Source organism: Pimephales promelas, chromosome 14 (assembly GCF_988280905.1).
Source record: "Pimephales promelas chromosome 14, fPimPro1.hap1.1, whole genome shotgun sequence".
Taxonomy (NCBI): Eukaryota; Metazoa; Chordata; class Actinopteri; order Cypriniformes; family Leuciscidae; genus Pimephales; species Pimephales promelas.
In genome coordinates, this window is record NC_142782.1 from 1,492,518 (window position 1) to 1,514,368 (window position 21,851).

Here is a 21,851-nt window from a genome sequence, read left to right on the forward strand (position 1 = left end):
GGTTGCTGCCAAAAAAATATTGCATAAAAAATAAGGTGAGAGAAGTACATTTTAAAACACTTCATCTGGTGTACCCAGTAAAAACTCTTTTTCTAAGGTTTCGCACTGATGTAGATGTTAAATGTGATTTCTGTGGGACGGAGAAAGAAAATGTTGCCCACTTATTTTTTAATTGCATTTATAGCAAAATGTTTTGGGTGTTTTCTTTGTAAATGGTTAGGAATGAAATTTTTCATTTCTGAAAAAGATGTCTTTTTTTATTTTTTGGAACTATGTTTTTACTGAACTTTTCTTATACAGAAAAAAAAGTCTTTTTTTATTTTAATAGACAAAGTTTACCTCCAAATGTGGCCTTAATTGTTAACCTCTGTTTGATTATGGGGAAATATCATATACACAAACAAAAATGGGCTAAAGGGAAACCAAATTGTATTTTCGTTTCAGATAGAAATGAAAAATTATTGTGAGTTACTTCTTGGGTTAAAAAATAGTAAAGCAAAGCGTACGAGGTCTTTATGCGAAGCTTTTATGTTATTTACTTCATGATCTCATACCGGTTTCTTTTTTTTGTTTCTTTATTGTATTATTATTTTAATTTATGTTGTATTTTTCTATTTACTGTAATGTATAACTATTTCAATAAAAGAGATTTAATGTGATTACAGTGCAATTCTGCAAACTGAGTCTATCATTAAAGGGCTAGTTCACCTCAAAGTGTAAACTCTGTCAGTAATATTGTTCAGCCCCGTAAGACTTTCGCTCATCTTCGGGACACACATTAAGATAGTCGCCTCTCTGAGAGCTGCTCTGCTCTGATTGGCCAGAGAGCAAACGCTCATTATCATATCTGAATGTCAGCTCTTGATCACAGTGATGCGAACAGTAACGATGGCGATGATCTCATCAAAGTGGATCTGCTTTGTCAGCAGAAAACAGCGTCTCCTCGATCCAAACTCTCAGATACACTAGTGTTTGAGGGCGGAGCTAAGAGATGCGGTTCAGCCAATCAACACCAGAGGCGGGCATTATGCAAATGTGTTACAAACCTACACAGACGCCTCAGATCTCTGATGAGGTTTGGGTCTCTCTCACCTGAACCGCCAGACACAGCGTGTTGAGGACGATGAGCACGAACATGACGTACTCGAAGCCTGTGGAGTTCACCACATACCAGAACTTATACTGGTAGGGGTTTTTGGGGATGTATCTCCTCAGCGGACGGGCTTTCAGAGCGTACTCCACACACTGCCGCTGTCAACACACACACACACACACACACACAATCAGACTCATCTTTCCTTCATATACACACTGGACAGGGTTGCCAGGTCTGCGAAACAAAACTCACCCAGTCACACTATCCCAAATATCAAAACTCATAATATGCCATATTACTTGAAAATCAATCTCTACATAGTAATAGTCATCGACACAGTCTGTTTTCACAAAATCCTGGATCATTGTTATATAAAATGGGTAAAATATCTCAATAGAAGCATTTTAGTTAAATTAAACGGTAACAGTTTACAATAATGTATTAACTAACATGAGGAATACATTTGTTACTGTGTTTGTTAATGTTAGCTAATAAAAATACAGATGTTCATTGTTAATTCATAGTGCATTAACTAATGTTAACAAGATTTTAATAAAGTATAATTTAGTAAATGTTGAAATTAACATTGAGAAAGAGGAATAAGTGCAGTTCATTATTAGCTAATGCTAACTAATGTAGTTAAGAGGTACCATTTCATTTTACACATTTACATCAATCGCTATCACAATAAACCTTTAACCCGCAGGGAAAAAAAGTGGTAACACTTTAAAATACGGGTGCACTAATATGCATTAATTCATGCTTAACTAATGCACAGATAATCATGAGTTAATGTATAACTAACCCATTAATTAATGATTACTGCATCAGCAACTAATAAAGAGTCTATATGATTAATAGATTTAGTAATGCATGAATTGCTATTAATTCAATGTGTCATTGTGTATTAATTCCTTAATAACATATTTTATTAACTAATAGTGTAAATTAATGTGTTAATTAGCCCAATTAGTCAAAGCTATGCACTTCAACTTCCAGTTGTCTGCTTTAATTAATCACTAGCTAATGATTTGCAAAGGTATCATTATGTTATGACTTTACTTGTTGGGGCACGTCATTATTAACTAGTCATTTAGTAATTGTAGTAATTTGCACATGAATTTGCACTAACAATGAAGTAATTAATCATGTATTAATGCATATTAATTTTTCCCTTTCATATTATCTGGAAGTTGAAATACATTCTGGTAATTAACATATTAATTAACACTATTAGTTAAAAAAATGAGTTATTATGGAATTAATCCACAATTACATATTTAATTAATAACAATTCATGTATGAACTAATACATTAACCTTACAGACTCTTAATTAGTTCCTAATGTGGTAATCATTAATGAATAGTTTAAATAATCATTAGTTACATATTTTATCATGAATTAATGCTTATTAGTGCACCCGTATTGTAAAGTGTTACCAAAAAAGTCAACCTGCTCCAACTGTGTAAAGTGTCCCAGTTCTGCGGGACTTGGCAACCCTGACCTGGATCACGATATATAAGGATATCTGTGAGGACTTCAGACCTGGTTCTTGTCCAGCTCACAGTTCTTGTATTCTTTCTCGCCCTGCTCCTGAAACGTGACGATGACGAAACCCACAAAGATGTTCATCATGAAGAAGGCGATGATGATGATGTAGATGATGAAGAAGATGGAGATCTCCACACGGTAGTTGTAGATCGGGCCCATGTTTTCCTTGCTGGAGTCGATGGCCTTGTACAGCAGGCTGAAGGAGAGAGGACACACTCTTCATCATCAGCAGCATGGTTCAGTGTTTGGCTCCAGAACCCAGACTGTCATCAAAACACTGTTAAAGTCCTTACAATCAATCACTGAAAGCTTTACTTTAAAGGGATACTCCACTTTTTTTGGAAATAGGCTCATTTTACAACTCCCCCAGAGTTAAACAGTTGAGTTTCAGCCCATTTTCCATTCAGCCGATTTTCTGATATTTAAAAGAATATCAGTAAACAGACAGTTTCTGGTCCCATTGACTTCCATAGTTTCTGGTCTCATTGACTTCCATAGTAGGGAAAAAATAAATACTGTCTGGTTACTGATATTCTTCTAAATATCAGAAAATCGGCTGAATGGATTCGAAAACGGTAAAACTCAAACGTTTAACCCAGAGGGAGTTGTAAAATGAGCCTATTTCCCAAAAAAGTGGAGTATCCCTTTAACCATGAACACTTTAGCATACTGTATTTGTGTGTGAGAGTCTTACGCTGGCCAGCCTTCAAACGTTGAGACAGTGAAGAGAGCCATCATCGCCATCAGCACATTATCAAAGTTGAAGTCGCTGTTGAACCAGATCCTCTCACGCGTTTGTGGCAGAGCCGTCTCACCAATACTGTACACGATATATGTCCCTCTGGAAACACAAAAACAGGGTCTGACACATCCATACACACACACACATATACTCTCACACACACACACACCTGCATTCCTCTGGACTTGACTTTGCTTCATCACTACAGCGGTAGAACTTCCCCTGAGGACATAATAGAGCATTGCTTGATAAAGGAGTTTATTAATATGAAATCTCTCTCTAATGTGACAGTGTTTGCTGGAGCACCTTGAACAACTGCACACCGATGCAGGCGAACATGAACTGAAGAAGTGTGGTGACGATCATGATGTTCCCGATCGTCCGTATGGCCACAAACACACACTGAACCACGTGCTGAGAGAGAGAGAAGTGTTTTGTTTATTTCTGCATTGTACAATTCAAATAGTAAGAAGTTATGAGTATTAATCTGATTTTTCATGATGCATTGAAAGTAATGCGAGTAATGTAATCAGATTACTTTTTAAAGTAACTAGTAAAGTAATGCGAGTTAGGTAATCAGATTAGTTTTTAAAGTAACTAGTAAAGTAATGCGTGTTATGTAATCAGATTACTTTTTAAAGTAACTAGTAAAGTAATGCGAGCTAGGTAATCAGATTACTTTTTAAAGTAACTAGTAAAGTAATGCGAGTTAGGTAATCAGATTACTTTTTAAAGTAACTAGTAAAGTAATGCGAGTTATGTAATCAGATTACTTTTTAAAGTAACTAGCAAAGTAATGCGAGTTATGCAATCAGATTACTTTTTAAAGTAACTAGCAAAGTAATGCGAGTTATGTAATCAGATTACTTTTTAAAGTAACTAGTAAAGTAATGCGAGTTATGTGATCAGATTACTTTTTAAAGTAACTAGTAAAGTAATGTGAGTTATGTAATGTAATCAGATTACTATTTAAAGTAACTAGTAAAGTAATGCGAGTTATGTAATCAGATTACTTTTTAAAGTAACTAGCAAAGTAATGTGAGTTATGTAATCAGATTACTTTTTAAAGTAACTAGTAAAGTAATGCGAGTTATGTAATCAGATTACTTTTTAAAGTAACTAGTAAAGTAATGCGAGTTATGTAATCAGATTACTATTTAAAGTAACTAGTAAAGTAATGCGAGTTATGTAATCAGATTACTTTTTAAAGTAACTAGTAAAGTAATGCGAGTTATGTAATCAGATTACTATTTAAAGTAACTAGTAAAGTAATGCGAGTTATGTGATCAGATTACTTTTTAAAGTAACTAGTAAAGTAATGCGAGTTATGTAATCAGATTACTATTTAAAGTAACTATTAAAGTAATGCGAGTTATGTAATCAGATTACTTTTTAAAGTAACTAGTAAAGTAATGCGAGTTATGTAATCAGATTACTATTTAAAGTAACTAGTAAAGTAATGCGAGTTATGTGATCAGATTACTTTTTAAAGTAACTAGTAAAGTAATGCGAGTTATGTAATCAGATTACTATTTAAAGTAACTAGTAAAGTAATGCGAGTTATGTGATCAGATTACTTTTTAAAGTAACTAGTAAAGTAATGCGAGTTATGTAATCAGATTACTATTTAAAGTAACTAGTAAAGTAATGCGAGTTATGTGATCAGATTACTTTTTAAAGTAACTAGTAAAGTAATGCGAGTTATGTAATCAGATTACTTTTTAAAGTAACTAGTAAAGTAATGCGAGTTATGTAATCAGATTACTATTTAAAGTAACTAGTAAAGTAATGCGAGTTATGTAATCAGATTACTTTTTAAAGTAACTAGTAAAGTAATGCGAGTTATGTAATCAGATTACTATTTAAAGTAACTAGTAAAGTAATGCGAGTTATGTAATCAGATTACTTTTTAAAGTAACTAGCAAAGTAATGCGAGTTATGTAATCAGATTACTTTTTAAAGTAACTAGTAAAGTAATGCGAGTTATGTGATCAGATTACTTTTTAAAGTAACTAGTAAAGTAATGTGAGTTATGTAATGTAATCAGATTACTATTTAAAGTAACTAGTAAAGTAATGCGAGTTATGTAATCAGATTACTTTTTAAAGTAACTAGTAAAGTAATGTGAGTTATGTGATCAGATTACTATTTAAAGTAACTAGTAAAGTAATGCGAGTTATGTAATCAGATTACTTTTTAAAGTAACTAGCAAAGTAATGTGAGTTATGTAATCAGATTGCTTTTTAAAGTAACTAGTAAAGTAATGCGAGTTATGTGATCAGATTACTTTTTAAAGTAACTAGTAAAGTAATGCGAGTTATGTGATCAGATTACTTTTTAAAGTAACTAGTAAAGTAATGCGAGTTATGTAATCAGATTACTTTTTAAAGTAACTAGTAAAGTAATGCGAGTTATGTAATCAGATTACTTTTTAAAGTAACTAGTAAAGTAATGCGAGTTATGCAATCAGATTACTTTTTAAAGTAACTAGTATAGTAATGCGAGTTATGTAATCAGATTACTTTTTAAAGTAACTAGCAAAGTAATGCGAGTAATGCAATCAGATTACTTTTTAAAGTAACTAGCAAAGTAATGCGTGTTATGCAATCAGATTACTTTTTAAAGTAACTAGCAAAGTAATGCGAGTTATGCAATCAGATTACTTTTTAAAGTAAATAGCAAAGTAATGCGAGTTATGCAATCAGATTACTTTTTAAAGTAACTAGTAAAGTAATGCGAGTTATGCAATCAGATTACTTTTTAATGTAACTAGCAAAGTAATGCGAGTTATGCAATCAGATTACTTTTTAAAGTAACTAGCAAAGTAATGCGAGTTATGCAATCAGATTACTTTTTAATATAACTAGCAAAGTAATGCGAGTTATGCAATCAGATTACTTTTTAAAGTAACGAGTAAAGTAATGCGTGTTATGTAATCAGATTACTTTTTAAAGTAAATAGCAAAGTAATGCGAGTTATGCAATCAGATTACTTTTTAAAGTAACTAGTAAAGTAATGCGAGTTATGCAATCAGATTACTTTTTAATGTAACTAGCAAAGTAATGCGAGTTATGCAATCAGATTACTTTTTAAAGTAACTAGCAAAGTAATGCGAGTTATGCAATCAGATTACTTTTTAAAGTAACTAGCAAAGTAATGCGAGTTATGCAATCAGATTACTTTTTAAAGTAACGAGTAAAGTAATGCGTGTTATGTAATCAGATTACTTTTTAAAGTAACTAGCAAAGTAATGCGAGTTATACAATCAAATTACTTTTTAAAGTAAATAGCAAAGTAATGCGAGTTATGCAATCAGATTACTTTTTAAAGTAACTAGCAAAGTAATGCGAGTTATGCAATCAGATTACTTTTTAAAGTAACTAGTAAAGTAATGCGTGTTATGTAATCAGATTACTTTTTTAAGTAACTAGTAAAGTAATGCGTGTTATGTAATCAGATTACTTTTTAAAGTAACTAGTAAAGTAATGCGTGTTATGTAATCAGATTACTTTTTAAAGTAACTAGTAAAGTAATGCGAGTTAGGTAATCAGATTACTTTTTAAAGTAACTAGTAAAGTAATGCGTGTAATGTAATCAGATTACTTTTTAAAGTAACTAGTAAAGTAATGTGAGTTATGTAATCAGATTACTATTTAAAGTAACTAGTAAAGTAATGCGAGTTAGGTAATCAGATTACTTTATAAAGTAACTATTAAAGTAATGCGAGTTAGGTAATCAGACTACTTTTTAAAGTAACTAGTAAAGTAATGTGTGTAATATAATCAGATTACTTTTTAAAGTAACTAGTAAAGTAATGCGAGTTAGGTAATCAGATTACTTTTTAAAGTAACTAGTGAAGTAATGCGAGTTATGTAATGTAATCAGATTACTATTTAAAGTAACTAGTAAAGTAATGCGAGTTATGTAATCAGATTACTATTTAAAGTAACTAGTAAAGTAATGCGAGTTATGTAATCAGATTACTATTTAAAGTAACTAGTAAAGTAATGCGAGTTATGTGATCAGATTACTATTTAAAGTAACTAGTAAAGTAATGCGAGTTAGGTAATCAGATTACTATTTAAAGTAACTAGTAAAGTAATGCGAGTTATGTAATCAGATTACTTTTTAAAGTAACTAGTAATGCGTTACTTGTACATTTTTTCATTTTCATCTCACTTTGCATGTAATGAGTCTATAAAATATATTAGTTTCACCTTTTAAGTTGAATTACTGAAATAAATGAAGTTGTGCACGATATGTTTGGCGTGTGACCTGTAAGGGAAGGAGATAGACTGACTTTGAGTCCTTTGGCTCTGTTGATTGCTCTCAGCGGGCGAAGCACACGCAGAATCCTCAAGATCTTCACCACTGAAATGGCCGACGACCTGCAGATAAAGCGCATGTTGAACACGAGCGCGCACACACACACACACACACACGTGCTGGAGGACATGAACTGTACACGTACTGTATCCCGAAGGACAGGAGAGACACTCCGACCACCAGCAGATCCAGCAGATTAAAGTAGTTCCTGCAGAACGCTCCTTTATGAAGGAAAGCGCCGAACGCCGTCATCTGAGGAGCACAACACACACCAGTCAACTACACACAAACACAAATTCATATCGAACTCAACAATCACAAATAAGAAATGAACTAGTGAAGCATAATCTGTGTATCTGGAATAAGTGAGAGGGTAATAATCATGTAGAAATAAGACATGAGTCTTTACCTTCAGCAAGATCTCCACTGTAAAGATAGCGGTGAAGGCGTAGTCTAAATAACCCAGAACCTGCAACGTGACACAACAAACTCAATCCAGAATCCACAACAGAGTCAGTTCAAGTCTATTTGATTTCTACAGCACATCTATAATCCTCACAGTTTCACAGCGTTCGTGTCTTTAGGCCCGTTTAAGTTAACAGACAAATGTAAAAATGGCAGGAAGTTGTAAAATGTGAAATCCTGTTTATGTGAAATATAGTAAAACTATTTCTATACACTACTTCAGACATTCAAGTAACTTCAAGTACACCGACATGTCAACGAGCTCTCAGTGGAGTATTAATAGAAATGTCAGCTCCTCAACAGACTATACGACTACCAGTCAAAAGATGTTTAATGTTTTTGGGGTCAGCAAGAAGAACATTTATTTTATTTTATTTTAATAAAACAAAATCAATACTTTTATTCATCAATGATGAATTAAATTGATCAAAAAATACATTAAAGACTTTACAAAAGATTATTTAAAGGAGCTGTATGTAAGATTGTGGCCAAAACTGGTACTGCAATCAGTTTCAAATTACTGTAGAGCGGTGTATCGAGGTTGCCAGATAAGGCTGCAGGATCCAACATTTTTTTATCCCACACGTTTGTATCTGCAGCTGTGGTAACTAGAGCAGAGTTGGCAACCAGAATGCTGCAACACTACTGACTCCGTGATTGGTCAATCGGTGGAGGGCGGAGCATCAGACCAAAACACAACATGACAGTTGAGTTCTGCAACTTCACTTTATAATTGACAATATCCTGGCTGGACGACTGCTGTCACTGATATACAAGTATTTGAAATGAACATGATTTCTATATGTCTAGTGACATGATTATTTGAAATAAATGTCTTCCATACAGCTCCTTTAAAAATAAATTATCTTCTTTTGAACTTTATATTCATCAAAGAGTCTTGAAATAAAAATGTAAATAATTATCAATAATAATCATAAATGTTTGTTGATCATCAGATCCTCATATTAGAGTGATTTGTGAAGGATCATGTGACACTGAAGACTGGAGTAATGATGCTGAAAATCACAGGAATAAATTACACTTTACTTTATATTTACACATACAACAGATGAATAATATTTCACGATTTTTATTTGTAATCAATTAAATTTAATTGATTTATTTTTAATCAATTAAATCCTCCAATGAGAGTTAAGTTGAATGTCTAAAGTGGACTATCGAAACCTGAAATAAATATGATCAAGAAGAAAATGAGGTGACAAATCACAGCTGATGCTGCATAATTAGAAAGACATGTTCATATTATTCTATGATTTGTGTGTTTTCTCCTATTAAAGAGCAGGTGATGTGGTTTTCTCGTGGTCTTACGATGTTTCGGGCGGAGAAGTTTCGGATGGGGTCCTCGGCGGCCAGCGAGACCGAGCTCAGCATGATGAAGATGAGGATGAGGTTGGTGAAGATCTGATGATTGATGAGCCGATGGCACGCCACACGGATCCTGCGTTACACACCCACAACAGTGTGTGTGTGTGTGTGTGTGTGAGAATGAGCAATGAGGAAACGCAAAAGATGTCAAGCACACATGCAAAAAAATGAATAAGGCTGTGTCCGAAATCTCCACCCAAACTGCTACTCCCTACCCCCTATGTAGTAGAGCACTATATAGTGAGCTCACCGGCATAATAGAAACTTTCGGACACTACTCGATCGTCTCTCCGTCATTGCTGTCGCCTGTCCGTCTTTTTTACGATCAGCGCAATGCATGATGGTATGTAGGGTTTGGGGTAGTGACCATCGGTTGTACACTACTTTTCAAAATGCATTCTGGGATACATTGAGCGGACTATATAGGGAATAATAATCATCATTAAACATTCAGACAGCACTACAAAATGGCGGGCTCACTATATAGTCCACTATTTCGGACACAGCCTACATCTCCAGTGTGTCATAAACGCTCCAGATGTGAACAGAAAAATTACTTCAGTTTGTTCTTCAGCCTTGGGAAAATGAAAAAAGCGTGCTTAATTTTATTGAATGTGCTTTAGTGTACTTTAAATATTTCGGTAACACTTTACAATAAGGTTCATTAGTTAACATGTACAATATGTGAACAATACTTCTTCAGCATTTATTAATCTTAGTTAATATTAATTTCAACATTTACTAATACGTTATTAAAAATCATAGGTTGTATTAGTTAATGCACTGTGAACTAACATGAACACGCAATGAACAGCTGTATTTATATCAACTAACATTAACAAAGATTAATAAACACTGTAAAACTAATGCATTGCTCATCGTTAGTTAATGCATTTACTAATGTTAACTAATGAACCTTATTGTAAAGTGTTGCCAATATTTCAGATATATTAGTAAAATAAACGTATAACTTAGGTATACTTCACTTGTCCACTTTTAAAAAGTGCACTTTGTAATGACAAAGGTTCATTTTTAAATCATTGTAATTTTGACGTGTTGACTAACAAACTAAAGCACATGAAAAGTATTATAATTTTAACTGTAGTGTGTGGATATTACATTAAAAATAAATATATTTTAGAATCCCCGTGTGGTGTAAATCCAGCTTTTAATGTGGTTTATGTGTGTATGTGGTGTTTTTAATACACTTTAACCATGTGTAAGTTGATAAGTGGACTGAGTATTTCCTCCTTAAAACTGCAGTGAACCAAAGACAGTCTCAAAAACACGCTTTCTGACGTCACAAACCACCTTGTAACCAATCAGATCAACATGTGATCGTCAACCAGTGAGTGGAGGCGGGACTCATTTGCATATTCATATAACCACGCATACTAAATGAGGCGAGGGTGTCGAGTACTCAAGATATTTTAAGGCATGAAGTGTATTTTTGTTGATCAAAGATAAGATTTAAGGGATCAAATGATTGACTACAGGGGGAATTTAAATACATGACATACAAGTATCAAAAGAAATGACATTAAAGTATATTTTAGTTCGTCAGCACATTTAGCAGTGCACTTTAACCGTATTTCAATGACTATAGAATGATTTTATTGTATGTAATATAACTTAAGATTCAAAACACATCTAAATCAACAAAAGAGCACAGAAAGATGAATGTTTTGGAAAAGGCCCAACCAGAGCCCAGATCTACACGTTATAGAGAGCCTAAGTCCCGCCCCTCCGCTTCCGGCTCATGGGACCTTATTTCGGAAAAAAATATGAATGGTAGTCAATGGCGAGAGACAACTTATCTTTTTATTCCGTCTGAACTGTGACCTCAATTACACATATGATGTTTGTCAATTTAAAAGATAATTGCGAAAGTCAAAAACGTCGCGGTTTGTCATAAAACAGAAGAGCAACATTTAGTTTTATGTGAAAATCACTCTGTGAACTACATCTCTCGGGAAGCGAAACAACGAGTGAGATCCGCTGCTCGTGTGTGTGCAGTCTGGTACAAAACACTCGTAACGTTACGATTATAACGTAAGACTGTAGAAACAATGACAGACATTAGCCTCAGTAAAGTTAGCTTCATTCATTGAGAGAAAATGTGCGCCTTTGGGGTTTGTAGTCTTTGTAATTACGTATTTTCACAGTCTTATACCTCAACGGTTTTACATCAAACTGCGACTTTCTTTACTTTAAAATGTATCTTTTAAATTGACAAACATCATATGTGTAATTGAGGGCACAATTCAAACCAGATCAAAATATTTGTTGTCTCTCGCCATTGACTACCATTCAATATTTTTCCCAAATAAGGTCCCATGGTGGTCGACCGGAAGGTATAGAAGATGCATCATGAGATGCCCTCGCAATTTAACAGATCTAGAACTTTTCGCAAAAAATACTTATATTGATATAATATCAATATTCCCAAGTCGAGATGTGCCATACACACTGTGTGCTGTAACACACATATGCAGTTAGTTATTCCAACTCTTTTTTTTCTCTGAAATGTGTTTGGTTTTATGCGTTATTGCATAGGTTTAAATTTTGTACATTAAATGCTGTTTTAACAGGGGTGTGCTTTTTATATCCACTGTATTTTAAACTTGGCATTGTGTTATGTAAATATTGTTGGCTTTTATGATGAATTGCTTGTGATGTTGCTCTGTCGTTTTGAATAAAAGTGTCTAAGTAAATAAAATATTAAACGAATAAATGGAAATGTAAAGACAGTCATGGTGGTTTGGAATGAGGGTGAGCAAAACAAGTCCCGTTTCTGAGTGAACTATCCCTTTATAGGCGTGGATGATCATGATTTCTCTTTTACAACTTTAGTTAGTGTATAACGTTGTGCAACATCTGCAAAGCAAAGGGAGAGATTTTCTTTTACAGAAATCACTTTTTAATGAGCTTCCTCTCGGAAGTTCATGTAAATTTATCTAAAATGTAAATAAACCTCACCAGTGGGAACGCGATTTATAGATTATCATGACAGAATATGCCAATTAATGACTTGAAGATAGTTAACTCCACATAAATTCATCAAGTAACCATTCAGAAATGTCCTGTTTGTCACTTCTTGAGTCTCCCCATTTTTGTCCGACTCCAGTTTGAACATAAAAGGCTAAACGTTTTTTTTAGATGTTCAGTGTTTATGTGTGTGAGGTAGTCAGAGCTTTTAACACACACACGAGCTCTTGAAGCTCCGCCCCCTGCGCCGGGAGCAGCAGCTCATTTGCATTTAAAGGGACACACACAACAACTGTGTGTTTTTGCTCACCCTCAAAAAGCGACAATTTTAACATGCTATATAAACATATCGGTGGGGTATTTTGAGCTAGAACTTCACACACACACACTCTGGGGACGTGTTTTACATCTTGTACGAAGGGCATTTTAGGACCCCTTTAAAGGTTTGTATAAGTGACATACGGGTTTGAGTTGCTCAAGATGAAGAAGGCGCTTCCCTCTGGGATCGGTGGAGTCTTTTCTCTGACACTCAGCTCTGACAGTCTCTGAGGCCTCGGCCCCGACGGCACCACGGGCTCTCGCTCCTCATCCTCCTCTACACACACACACACACACACACACACACACAGTGATCAGCTGATCCACTAGAGCTCAAGTGATGAGAGTAAATACTATTAGAGGTTTACCACAAGAGTCAGTCATTTCCTCGGCCTGATCCTGATCGGCCTCCTGATCGACAGACGCCTGCAACAAAAGCACCTCAGTGATGGAGATAATGTCCAAACTCAGCAAATATCTAAACATTCTTAAAGGAGCTTCTGCTGATAATTTCCTCGCCCCCATGTCACTCAAGATGTCCATGTCTTTCTTTCTTCAGTCGAAAAGAAATGAAGGTTTTTGATGAAAACATTCCAGGATTTTCTCCATATAATGGACTTCAATGGGGACCAAACAGTTCAAGGTCCAAATGAGAGTTTCAGTACAAACTGCAAACTGTTCAAAGGGCTTTAAACGACACCAGACGATGAATAAGGGTCTTATCAAGCGAAACGATCGCTCATTTAATAAATAAATAACAAAGTTTAAGTTTTATAACCTCAAATGCTCGCCTTGCTCTGTTCTGTGATGCGCGTTTGTGACTCTCCTGTTCGAACTCGTTCATCAAAATGAACAAATCTTTTTTTGTAAATGGTAAATGGTTCATTTGGTTGATTCAACGAACGAAATTAACTAATTGACTCGGAAAAAGATTCGTTCATTTTAAAGAACGAGTTCGGACAGGAGAGTCATGAACACGCGTCACAGAACAGAGCAAGGCGAGCATTTGAGCTTATAAAACGTAAACTTTGTTATTTATTTAATTTATTAAATGAGCGATCGTTTCGCTTGATAAGACCCTTATTCATCGTCTGGTGTCGTTTAAAGCCCTTTGAAGCTGCACTGAAACTCTTTTGGACCTTGAACCGTTTGGACCCCATTGAAGTCCATTATATGGAGAAAATCCTGGAAAGTTTTCATCAAAAACCTTAATTTCTTTTCGACTGAAGAAAGAAAGACATGGACATCTTGATGACACGGGGGTGAGTAAATTATCAGCAAAAGTTTTTTGAAAAGTGAACTACTCCTTTAAAGCCCCACTGAAGTGCCTTGGGACGCGCTTGTTTAATGCATTGATGTAATTTCCACTGAAACAGGAAGCTAAGGCGGGGCATACTGAACGGCTCCTCCCCCTTTTCAAACAGCCAATAGCGTTTAGTTTCCGTCCCAGGAAATGCGTCCCATCTCCGAAATGTGAATTTTGTCATTGTTTTGGAAGCATGAACTTAAGGCTGACGTATTCATAATAAAAGCAAAAAGACTCACATTTTGATTTCAGGGGGCCAATAAATCAAGATACATTCTGTTGAAAAGCAAAATTACTTACTGAAGTTTATGCTTAAAACAAACTGCCAGTGGGGTCAGAAAAATCAACTTAATTCAAAGAAAAAAATGTAAAATTAAAATTAGGACTTCATTGGCAGATATTTTTTCTTGTATAAGTATAAACTTACTTTAATACATTTTTCTTCATGCCATAATAATAATAATAATAGACTTTATTACAGACTCACCGGTCCAGATAAAAAAGACAGACAGATAAGACAATACACACAATAAAATACATACTTCAAAGGAGACAAATATACCAATGCTTCCATAACTTAGACACATACCGTGTAGTGCTAAATTTGATATTGGTCAAAGCCACAATTATATAATTCTCTGAGTTATTCAACCGACATATAAATTTGTACATGAAATTTCTCAATGTGGCTTGCAGGGTATTAACACCTGCCGCCACAAACATCTCACTGGCGCTACACCAGCGTGGTCTTCTCAGCAGAATTCTCAAAGCATCATTGTAAGCTACCTGAATTTTATGCAAGCTGGCTTTGCTGAAACTAGACCACAAGTGGGCAGTGTAGAGAGGAGTGCAGTAAGCTCTGAACAAAGCAACTTTCACTCTATCTGTGCATCCACCAAACTTGCGAGCCAAACTATTCGCCTGAGCATATAAAGAGCGGCATTGCCTATAAACGTCAAGGTCATCCTTCAACTGGTCTGTAATAAAATGCCCAAGATACTTATATTTGCTCAAAACTATCAAGGAATTACCTGCCAATTTAAAAGTAGGAAACATTTGACATTTGTCATCCTTAGTTCTGCAAATCATCACCGCACTCTTGTCTGTATTAAATTTCATGTCATGAGCAATTCCATATTCAGAGCAAACATTAAGAAGCTGTTGAAGGCCAGCACTGCTAGGACTGAAGACAACAAGATCATCCGCGTACATGATATGATTCACTAAGGTGTTACCTATCATACACCCGGTGTTACACAGATTCAAGCAGACAGAGAGCTCATCAACATACATATTAAAAAGAAAAGGGGAGAGGATTCCACCTTGTCTGACCCCGTTCCTGACCCCAAAAGGGGCAGAAACACAGTGACCCCATTTTATACACATTGACTGGTTGGCATACCAGAAGGACAGAATTCTCACAATACATTTAGAAACACCTCTCTTACTCATTTTGTCAAATAACTTATAATGATTGACACGGTCAAAAGCTTTTGAGGCATCAATAAAACTCATTAAAACTGAGGAGTTCTTATCTCTATACGTATTAACAATTTCCTTTAAGGAAAATATGGCCATATCTGTGCCATGTTTTGGTTTAAAACCAAATTGATTGTCAGTAGAGGTGATGACGTCCACAACTCTGCTCAACAGGATGCTTTCAAAAACTTTAGACAGTACACTGGCAAGGGCTATTGGTCTGTAGTTATCAGAGCAACCAACCTTACCAGACTTATCCTTGATCACCGGCACAAGCAAAACAGATATCATTGAGTCCGGAAGGAAGCCATGAATTAAAAAAGAATTAAAACATATACCAAGTAGGGGGGCTAACCTCATGCTGGCATATTTAATGTGCTCAGCAGTGATGTGATCCAACCCACTTGCTTTATTATCTGCTAACTTATTTATAGTGCATGATACCTCATGTGAAGAAATTGCCTTAAAATCAGCACACTCAATATTGTCAGACATATAAATATCACTTTTAACACAATTAAACAAGGTCATATAGTGCTGTCTCCACATCTCTGCAATATTCTCAACCCCTGATACACCATCTACAGTGCAAGGGGGTGGTATACTACATTTGTTAAGACACTTTACCTCCTTCCAAAATCCATAAGTAATTTTCCTTCTTGATTCAAGAATTTTTCAATATTGTAGGACAGTGATGATAAAGAAAGTAGATGGATATAATTCCAGTAGTTTTACAAACAAAAAACGTTATACAAATATTAATTTTAAAATTCAATAGTAGGAGAAAATATAACGTAGGTCAGACAACAGAGGACACTGAGTTACAAACTGTGGAGGGTTTAAATACGCAGAATAATGAGGAGTAAAACAAGACACTGGTGGGGACTAATCATTTAACAAATGAGTAACCATGGAAACACACAAGAAATGGGAACACAGGAAACGAGAACAAATTACATGAAAAGAGAACTCACCTGGACATATGAAGATATTTTTTTCTTATTTTAAGCATAAATTCACTTCATTTTGATATATTTTTCTTTAAAAAATGCCTATTTTTCAATGCCTTACTAAGTAATTGTCTTACTCAAGTAAAAGTACTGGAAAACAAGACTAAAGTAAAAAGTGTTCAAGTTCAATTTAAAAAATTCAGTAAACCCAAAGACTTAAAACTATTAAGTAAATAAACGTAATGTTTAATTGTAAAAATTAAGTTGTGAACTTGACAATTTCACATTACTTAATTTTTTGCGATTAAGCATGAAGATTATTTACTTAATAATTTTAAGGCAACGGGTTTCCTCAATTGTTTTTAAAGTTAAGTCACCTGATCACTTTTTACAGCGTGTAAGTCAGCTGTTCAATATCATAATATGATAATGTTCATGTCATGCATATAAATATCACTCACCTTAATGTTTCCCTCGTCAGCGTCTCTCTTGAATATGCTCATACTCCTGCACAAAACACCGTCGGTGTGTTAGCAGACATCAGCACTCAGTGTGTGAGGTCATCATCAGAGACGAGTGTTACCTGCTCTTCCTCCTCTTGTTCCTCTTCTCCTCCTCTTTCTGGGCCGAGTTCAGGCTCTCAGCGTCGGCCAGGTTATCCACAGCGATGGCCAAGAACACGTTCAGTAAGATGTCTGATCACATGTGTTAAGAATGTGTCCATGTTTCCTGTGTTATCAAAGCTGATGTGCTACTTTTTATTTTATTTTACAGTGTGGTAAATTATGTGTGCAATTAACCCTCAACCAAAACCCTATAGTAAGTACATGCTGTTAATTATTATTACTCAGTACTTAAATATATAACAATGATTAAAATAAAGTTTAACCCAAATCATGCTTTTAAGATTCTCCTCCTGGAGAAAACCGAATAAGACGTCAGATCCCTCTTTATATTTCATGTTGAATACTGTGCATTTGGTACACTGCATTTACTGTCGTTCATTTGCATTGAGGTGAGATATAGGTTGATATAGATTATAGGTATCTAGCATGTTTTTCAAGATGAAAACATTGAGTTAAACCAAAGAGTATCCGTTCCAAGTCAATGTAACGTGTTTGAATGAGAAACCCGATCAACTGCGCTAAATCCAAATATGAATTAAATAAATCTTTAAATAAAGTGAACCAAATAAAAAAGAAATCCTTTTTTGAGTGCCTGCACGCTATTAATCATTAGTTAAACATGCGTAAACAGTTGACTCATCATTAATAAAGCAATAATAGACATTAATAAGCAGTTTATAAATAAATACAGCTATAAATGTTTTTTTCTTAATTTAGAAGCATATCCATAATCCGTTTAGTAATAGTATTTTCATACTTTGTTAATGATCAATTAATCATTTCTAAATGAAGTATAACATTATTTACAAACCACTGTCAGTCATTCATAAGATCACTTAGAAAGTGTAAGTAACTGTAGTAAATACAGGTAGTTATAAAGTATTTAGTAGTGGTCCGTTAACTATGTTTGTGAGCTGATCTAAAGTGAGGACTTCATGCCTTGTAAAGCATTTATAAAGGAGATTTAAAGGCGCATCAATCTTCTAAACATTAAAATGTAACAAACACCACACATTAAAATACAAACAAATAGAAATACATACACAAATAAAGATACAGATCATAGAAATATTTAACAGTCTTTAAATCTCCTTTATAAATGCTTTACAAGGCATGAACTGTCCTCGCTTTAGATGAGCTCACACACATAGTTAACGGACCACTAATAAATGCTTTATAACTACCTGAATTAACCCCGAATTACAGCATAAACACGTCAATAAAGCATTCATTAACACACTAACATCACTAAATGTCTGAATAATAAGATGCATGAACGTACGTCATTTACTTACTTGCTCGAAGTAATCTTATGAACCACTGACAACTCTTATAAAAAATGCAATTCTTCATTTAGAAATGATAAATTGATCATTAATAAAGAATGAAAATACAATCATTAAACAAATTACAAATTAAGAAAGCATTTATAGCTGTATTTATAAACTGCTTATTAATGCTTTATGAATGATGAATTAACTGTTTACTCATGCTTAACTACTGATTATTAGCATGTAGTGTTACCAGTTTACCTTTAGATGTGCAACAGCTTGGCATTGACACGGTACCCTTAAATGGACATCTGCTCTACTCTACTCTAGTAAACTAAGTCTAAATTTTTAATACTAATTAATAATAGTATTAATACTGTATTAATAAGCACATTTTAGGGTGTTGTGTCTTTAAGGGTCCTCGTGTGAACAATTGAACCATTGAAAAAGAAACATTTTGTTTCGAACTTTTGACTGGTTGTGTTTGGCTTTGTTCAGTTCCACAGTCTGAAGACAGTGAGGTATTTTAGTCATAAATGTGCTGAACACAAGAAAAGATACAGTTCCCACAGATGAAGAGGATGATGAAGTAGATGCACACGAGCATGCCTGAGGAAGAGGGTCCTCCATACGCCATGATCCCATCATACATCACTGTATTCCAGTCCTCACCCGTCAGGATCTGAGGACAAACACAGCTGAACAATGAAGTGTGTTTGACCCAGACAGTAGCATCTAAAAATGGTCATTTATGATGATAGTGTTCATATTTGCAAGGTATTCCGTGAGACTTTAAAAGAACAGCACAGTACAATTAATAATACCATGTGTTTGTTTTGTTTATTTATTTAGGTAGGGGCAGAACACGAGCGTTTCACTCTATAACGCCTGTACTTTGAGCAAGCAGTGTGTGTGTATATATGTGCACACACACACCTGAAACACAGTCAGCAGGGCTTGAGGGAAGTTGTCAAAAGTGCTTCGTTTAGTAACGGTCTCGTCGAAGTTGAACTTCCCGCCGAAGAGCTGCATGCCGAGCAAACTGAAGATGATGATGAAGAGGAAGAGCAACAGCAGCAGAGACGCGATCGACTTCATGGAGTTCAACAGAGAAGCCACCAGATTACTCAGAGACGCCCAGTGCCTGCACACAGAGAGAGAATTGATACAACAAGCACAAAGTCAAGTCTCCTTCATATATATATATATATATATATATATACACAGCGCTTACGGCGATGGTTTCAAATCCGCTTTACAGTAATAACAGATTCTTTAGGCTTTTAGCAGCTCTAGAATAAAATAATTATCCAGCTAAAGTTAGTTTTGATTGATTCACAACGATCGACCAATCGTTGCAACGATCATTAGTTATTAACTTGCATAACAGAAAACAAGATGCTGTGGGAACGCCCCTGCATGAGTGCGTCATGACACAGCGTTTCAAGGGAACTCGCGTTGCGTTGAAAAGCTGTGTGAGCGCTAAGCCACTCCGCATTTTCACATCGATATCATAGGGAAAAACTGCCATGTAGATATTATCAGGGGTGTCACTAGGCCCTTTTTAGGGGGGCTAAATTTATGCCTAGCCCCCCCTAAAAATTTGTGATTAATATGCTACACAAATTCGTGTTCGCTTCAGTCTTGTTTTAATCAGATTCAGCGCGTTCTACATCTCAAATCAGTGGCGCCGAGCAGAGAGCGCGTCAAAAAGAGAGGAAATTGTGCGTGTGTTCATCTGAGCCCATTGGTCTGTCACTGCTCGTCAATGTCAGAATATTTGAGATGACAGAGAAGTACAAAACAAAAATGAAAAGCCTATTATCAAGAGGGCAAGAGAAAAACAAAGAGAAAAAGATTGTGATGCTGATGAGGAGAGAATAATAATCAGCTGCCCACTGACATGGTTTTATCAACAAACAAACAAAAAATGCCTTCAAAACATCTTAAAATTACGGAGGCGTATTGCATTCACTTGAAGAAAAAAAACTGCTCTGTTTTTCTGAATTAATGAGTTAATTTTTCATGAGAAACAAATTTTTTGCTCTGTTTTTCTGAATTAATGAGTTAATTTTTCATGAGAATTTTTTTTTGCTGTTTTTCTGAATTAATGAGTTAATTTTTCATGAGAATTGTTTTTTTGCTGTTTTTCTGAATTAATGAGTTAATTTTTCGTGAGAAAAAAAGTTTTTTTGAAAAATTTTCATGAAAAAAATTCCATGAAAAATTAACTCATTAATTCAGAAAAACAGAGCAAAATATTTTTTTTCTCATGAAAAATTAACTCATTAATTCAGAAAAACAGAGCAAAATATTTTTTTTCTCATGAAAAATTAACTCATTAATTCAGAAAAACAGAGTAGATTTTTTTTCTTCAAGTGAATGCAATACGCCTCCGTATAAAATGGACATAATAGTTCAGAGAATTCAAAATTTTCTCGGGGAAACCCCGAACCCCCCTAACTACCGCAACTTAAATCCAGGACTACAGTGATTAGAAAACCCTGCAATTGCATGGTAATGAAAGTGAGCATTAGACCCTAAATTAAACTTTTTTATTTAATTTTTTTTAAATCATACCCTCATTGGGGGCTAAGCCCCCCTAAAAGGAAAATCCTAGAATCACCCCTGGATATTATTAATATTATTTCATTAGTGTGAGTATACAGTTGTGTGTGTGAGCTGTGGTTGGAAGCAGTTTCTTGTTTGCATGACATGTGGACTCAATGATCTTTATCTAATATCCTAATGATTTTTGGCATAAAAGAAAAATCAATAGTTTTGACCCATACAATGTATTGCCACAGATACACGTGAGCGACTCGGATCGCAGTCGTCGGTAATCACAGCATGATATGAAGGCATCTGATCATGTGACCTGTCTCTCACCGTGTGACTTTAAAGATCCTGAGGAGCCGAACGCAGCGAAACACAGAGATGCCGAGCGGAGACATGATCTCGAACTCCACGAGGATCGTCTCCACGATGCCTCCGCAAACCACGAAGCAGTCGAAGCGGTTGAAGAGCGACACGAAGTACGCCTGAAGCCCCAGACTGTACATCTTTATCAGCATCTCACACGTGAACAGGGCCAACAACACCTTATTAGCCACATCTGCAGACAAACACGTCAGTTCTGACACCATTCAGAAATTGAGCTTTACCCTTTTTTTTTATCGACAAACCTCCGGTGTTTTCTGACAAAAGCAGTGGCGTTCTGATATGGGGAGAAGGTTATCAGTTTTATGTTTAATGCTTATTTTAATGTAAAAATACTAGGGCTGTGCAAAAATTAATTGCGATTAATCGCATCCAAAATAAAAGTCTGTGTTTACATAATATATTT

General features: G+C 35.0%; 1 protein-coding gene across 8 annotated transcripts in view; it reads right to left on the bottom strand.

The window, feature by feature from the left end:
• cacna1db (calcium voltage-gated channel subunit alpha1 Db) overlaps positions 1 to 21,851 on the bottom strand; it is a 78,280-nt gene that overhangs the window by 26,127 nt on the left and 30,302 nt on the right. For all 8 annotated transcript variants that reach the window (XM_089119242.1, XM_089119243.1, XM_089119245.1 and 5 more), the window contains 16 exons: positions 21,395 to 21,620; positions 19,442 to 19,649; positions 19,067 to 19,187; positions 17,192 to 17,303; positions 17,070 to 17,115; positions 13,242 to 13,299; positions 13,018 to 13,150; positions 9,511 to 9,640; positions 8,126 to 8,185; positions 7,862 to 7,968; positions 7,691 to 7,778; positions 3,697 to 3,804; positions 3,560 to 3,612; positions 3,343 to 3,489; positions 2,643 to 2,844; positions 1,093 to 1,251 (listed from right to left, as the gene is read on the bottom strand). In XM_089119242.1, the coding sequence (XP_088975368.1) occupies positions 1,093 to 1,251; positions 2,643 to 2,844; positions 3,343 to 3,489; positions 3,560 to 3,612; positions 3,697 to 3,804; positions 7,691 to 7,778; positions 7,862 to 7,968; positions 8,126 to 8,185; positions 9,511 to 9,640; positions 13,018 to 13,150; positions 13,242 to 13,299; positions 17,070 to 17,115; positions 17,192 to 17,303; positions 19,067 to 19,187; positions 19,442 to 19,649; positions 21,395 to 21,620 (1,958 nt within the window). The remainder of the gene's footprint in view (positions 1 to 1,092; positions 1,252 to 2,642; positions 2,845 to 3,342; positions 3,490 to 3,559; positions 3,613 to 3,696; positions 3,805 to 7,690; positions 7,779 to 7,861; positions 7,969 to 8,125; positions 8,186 to 9,510; positions 9,641 to 13,017; positions 13,151 to 13,241; positions 13,300 to 17,069; positions 17,116 to 17,191; positions 17,304 to 19,066; positions 19,188 to 19,441; positions 19,650 to 21,394; positions 21,621 to 21,851) is intronic.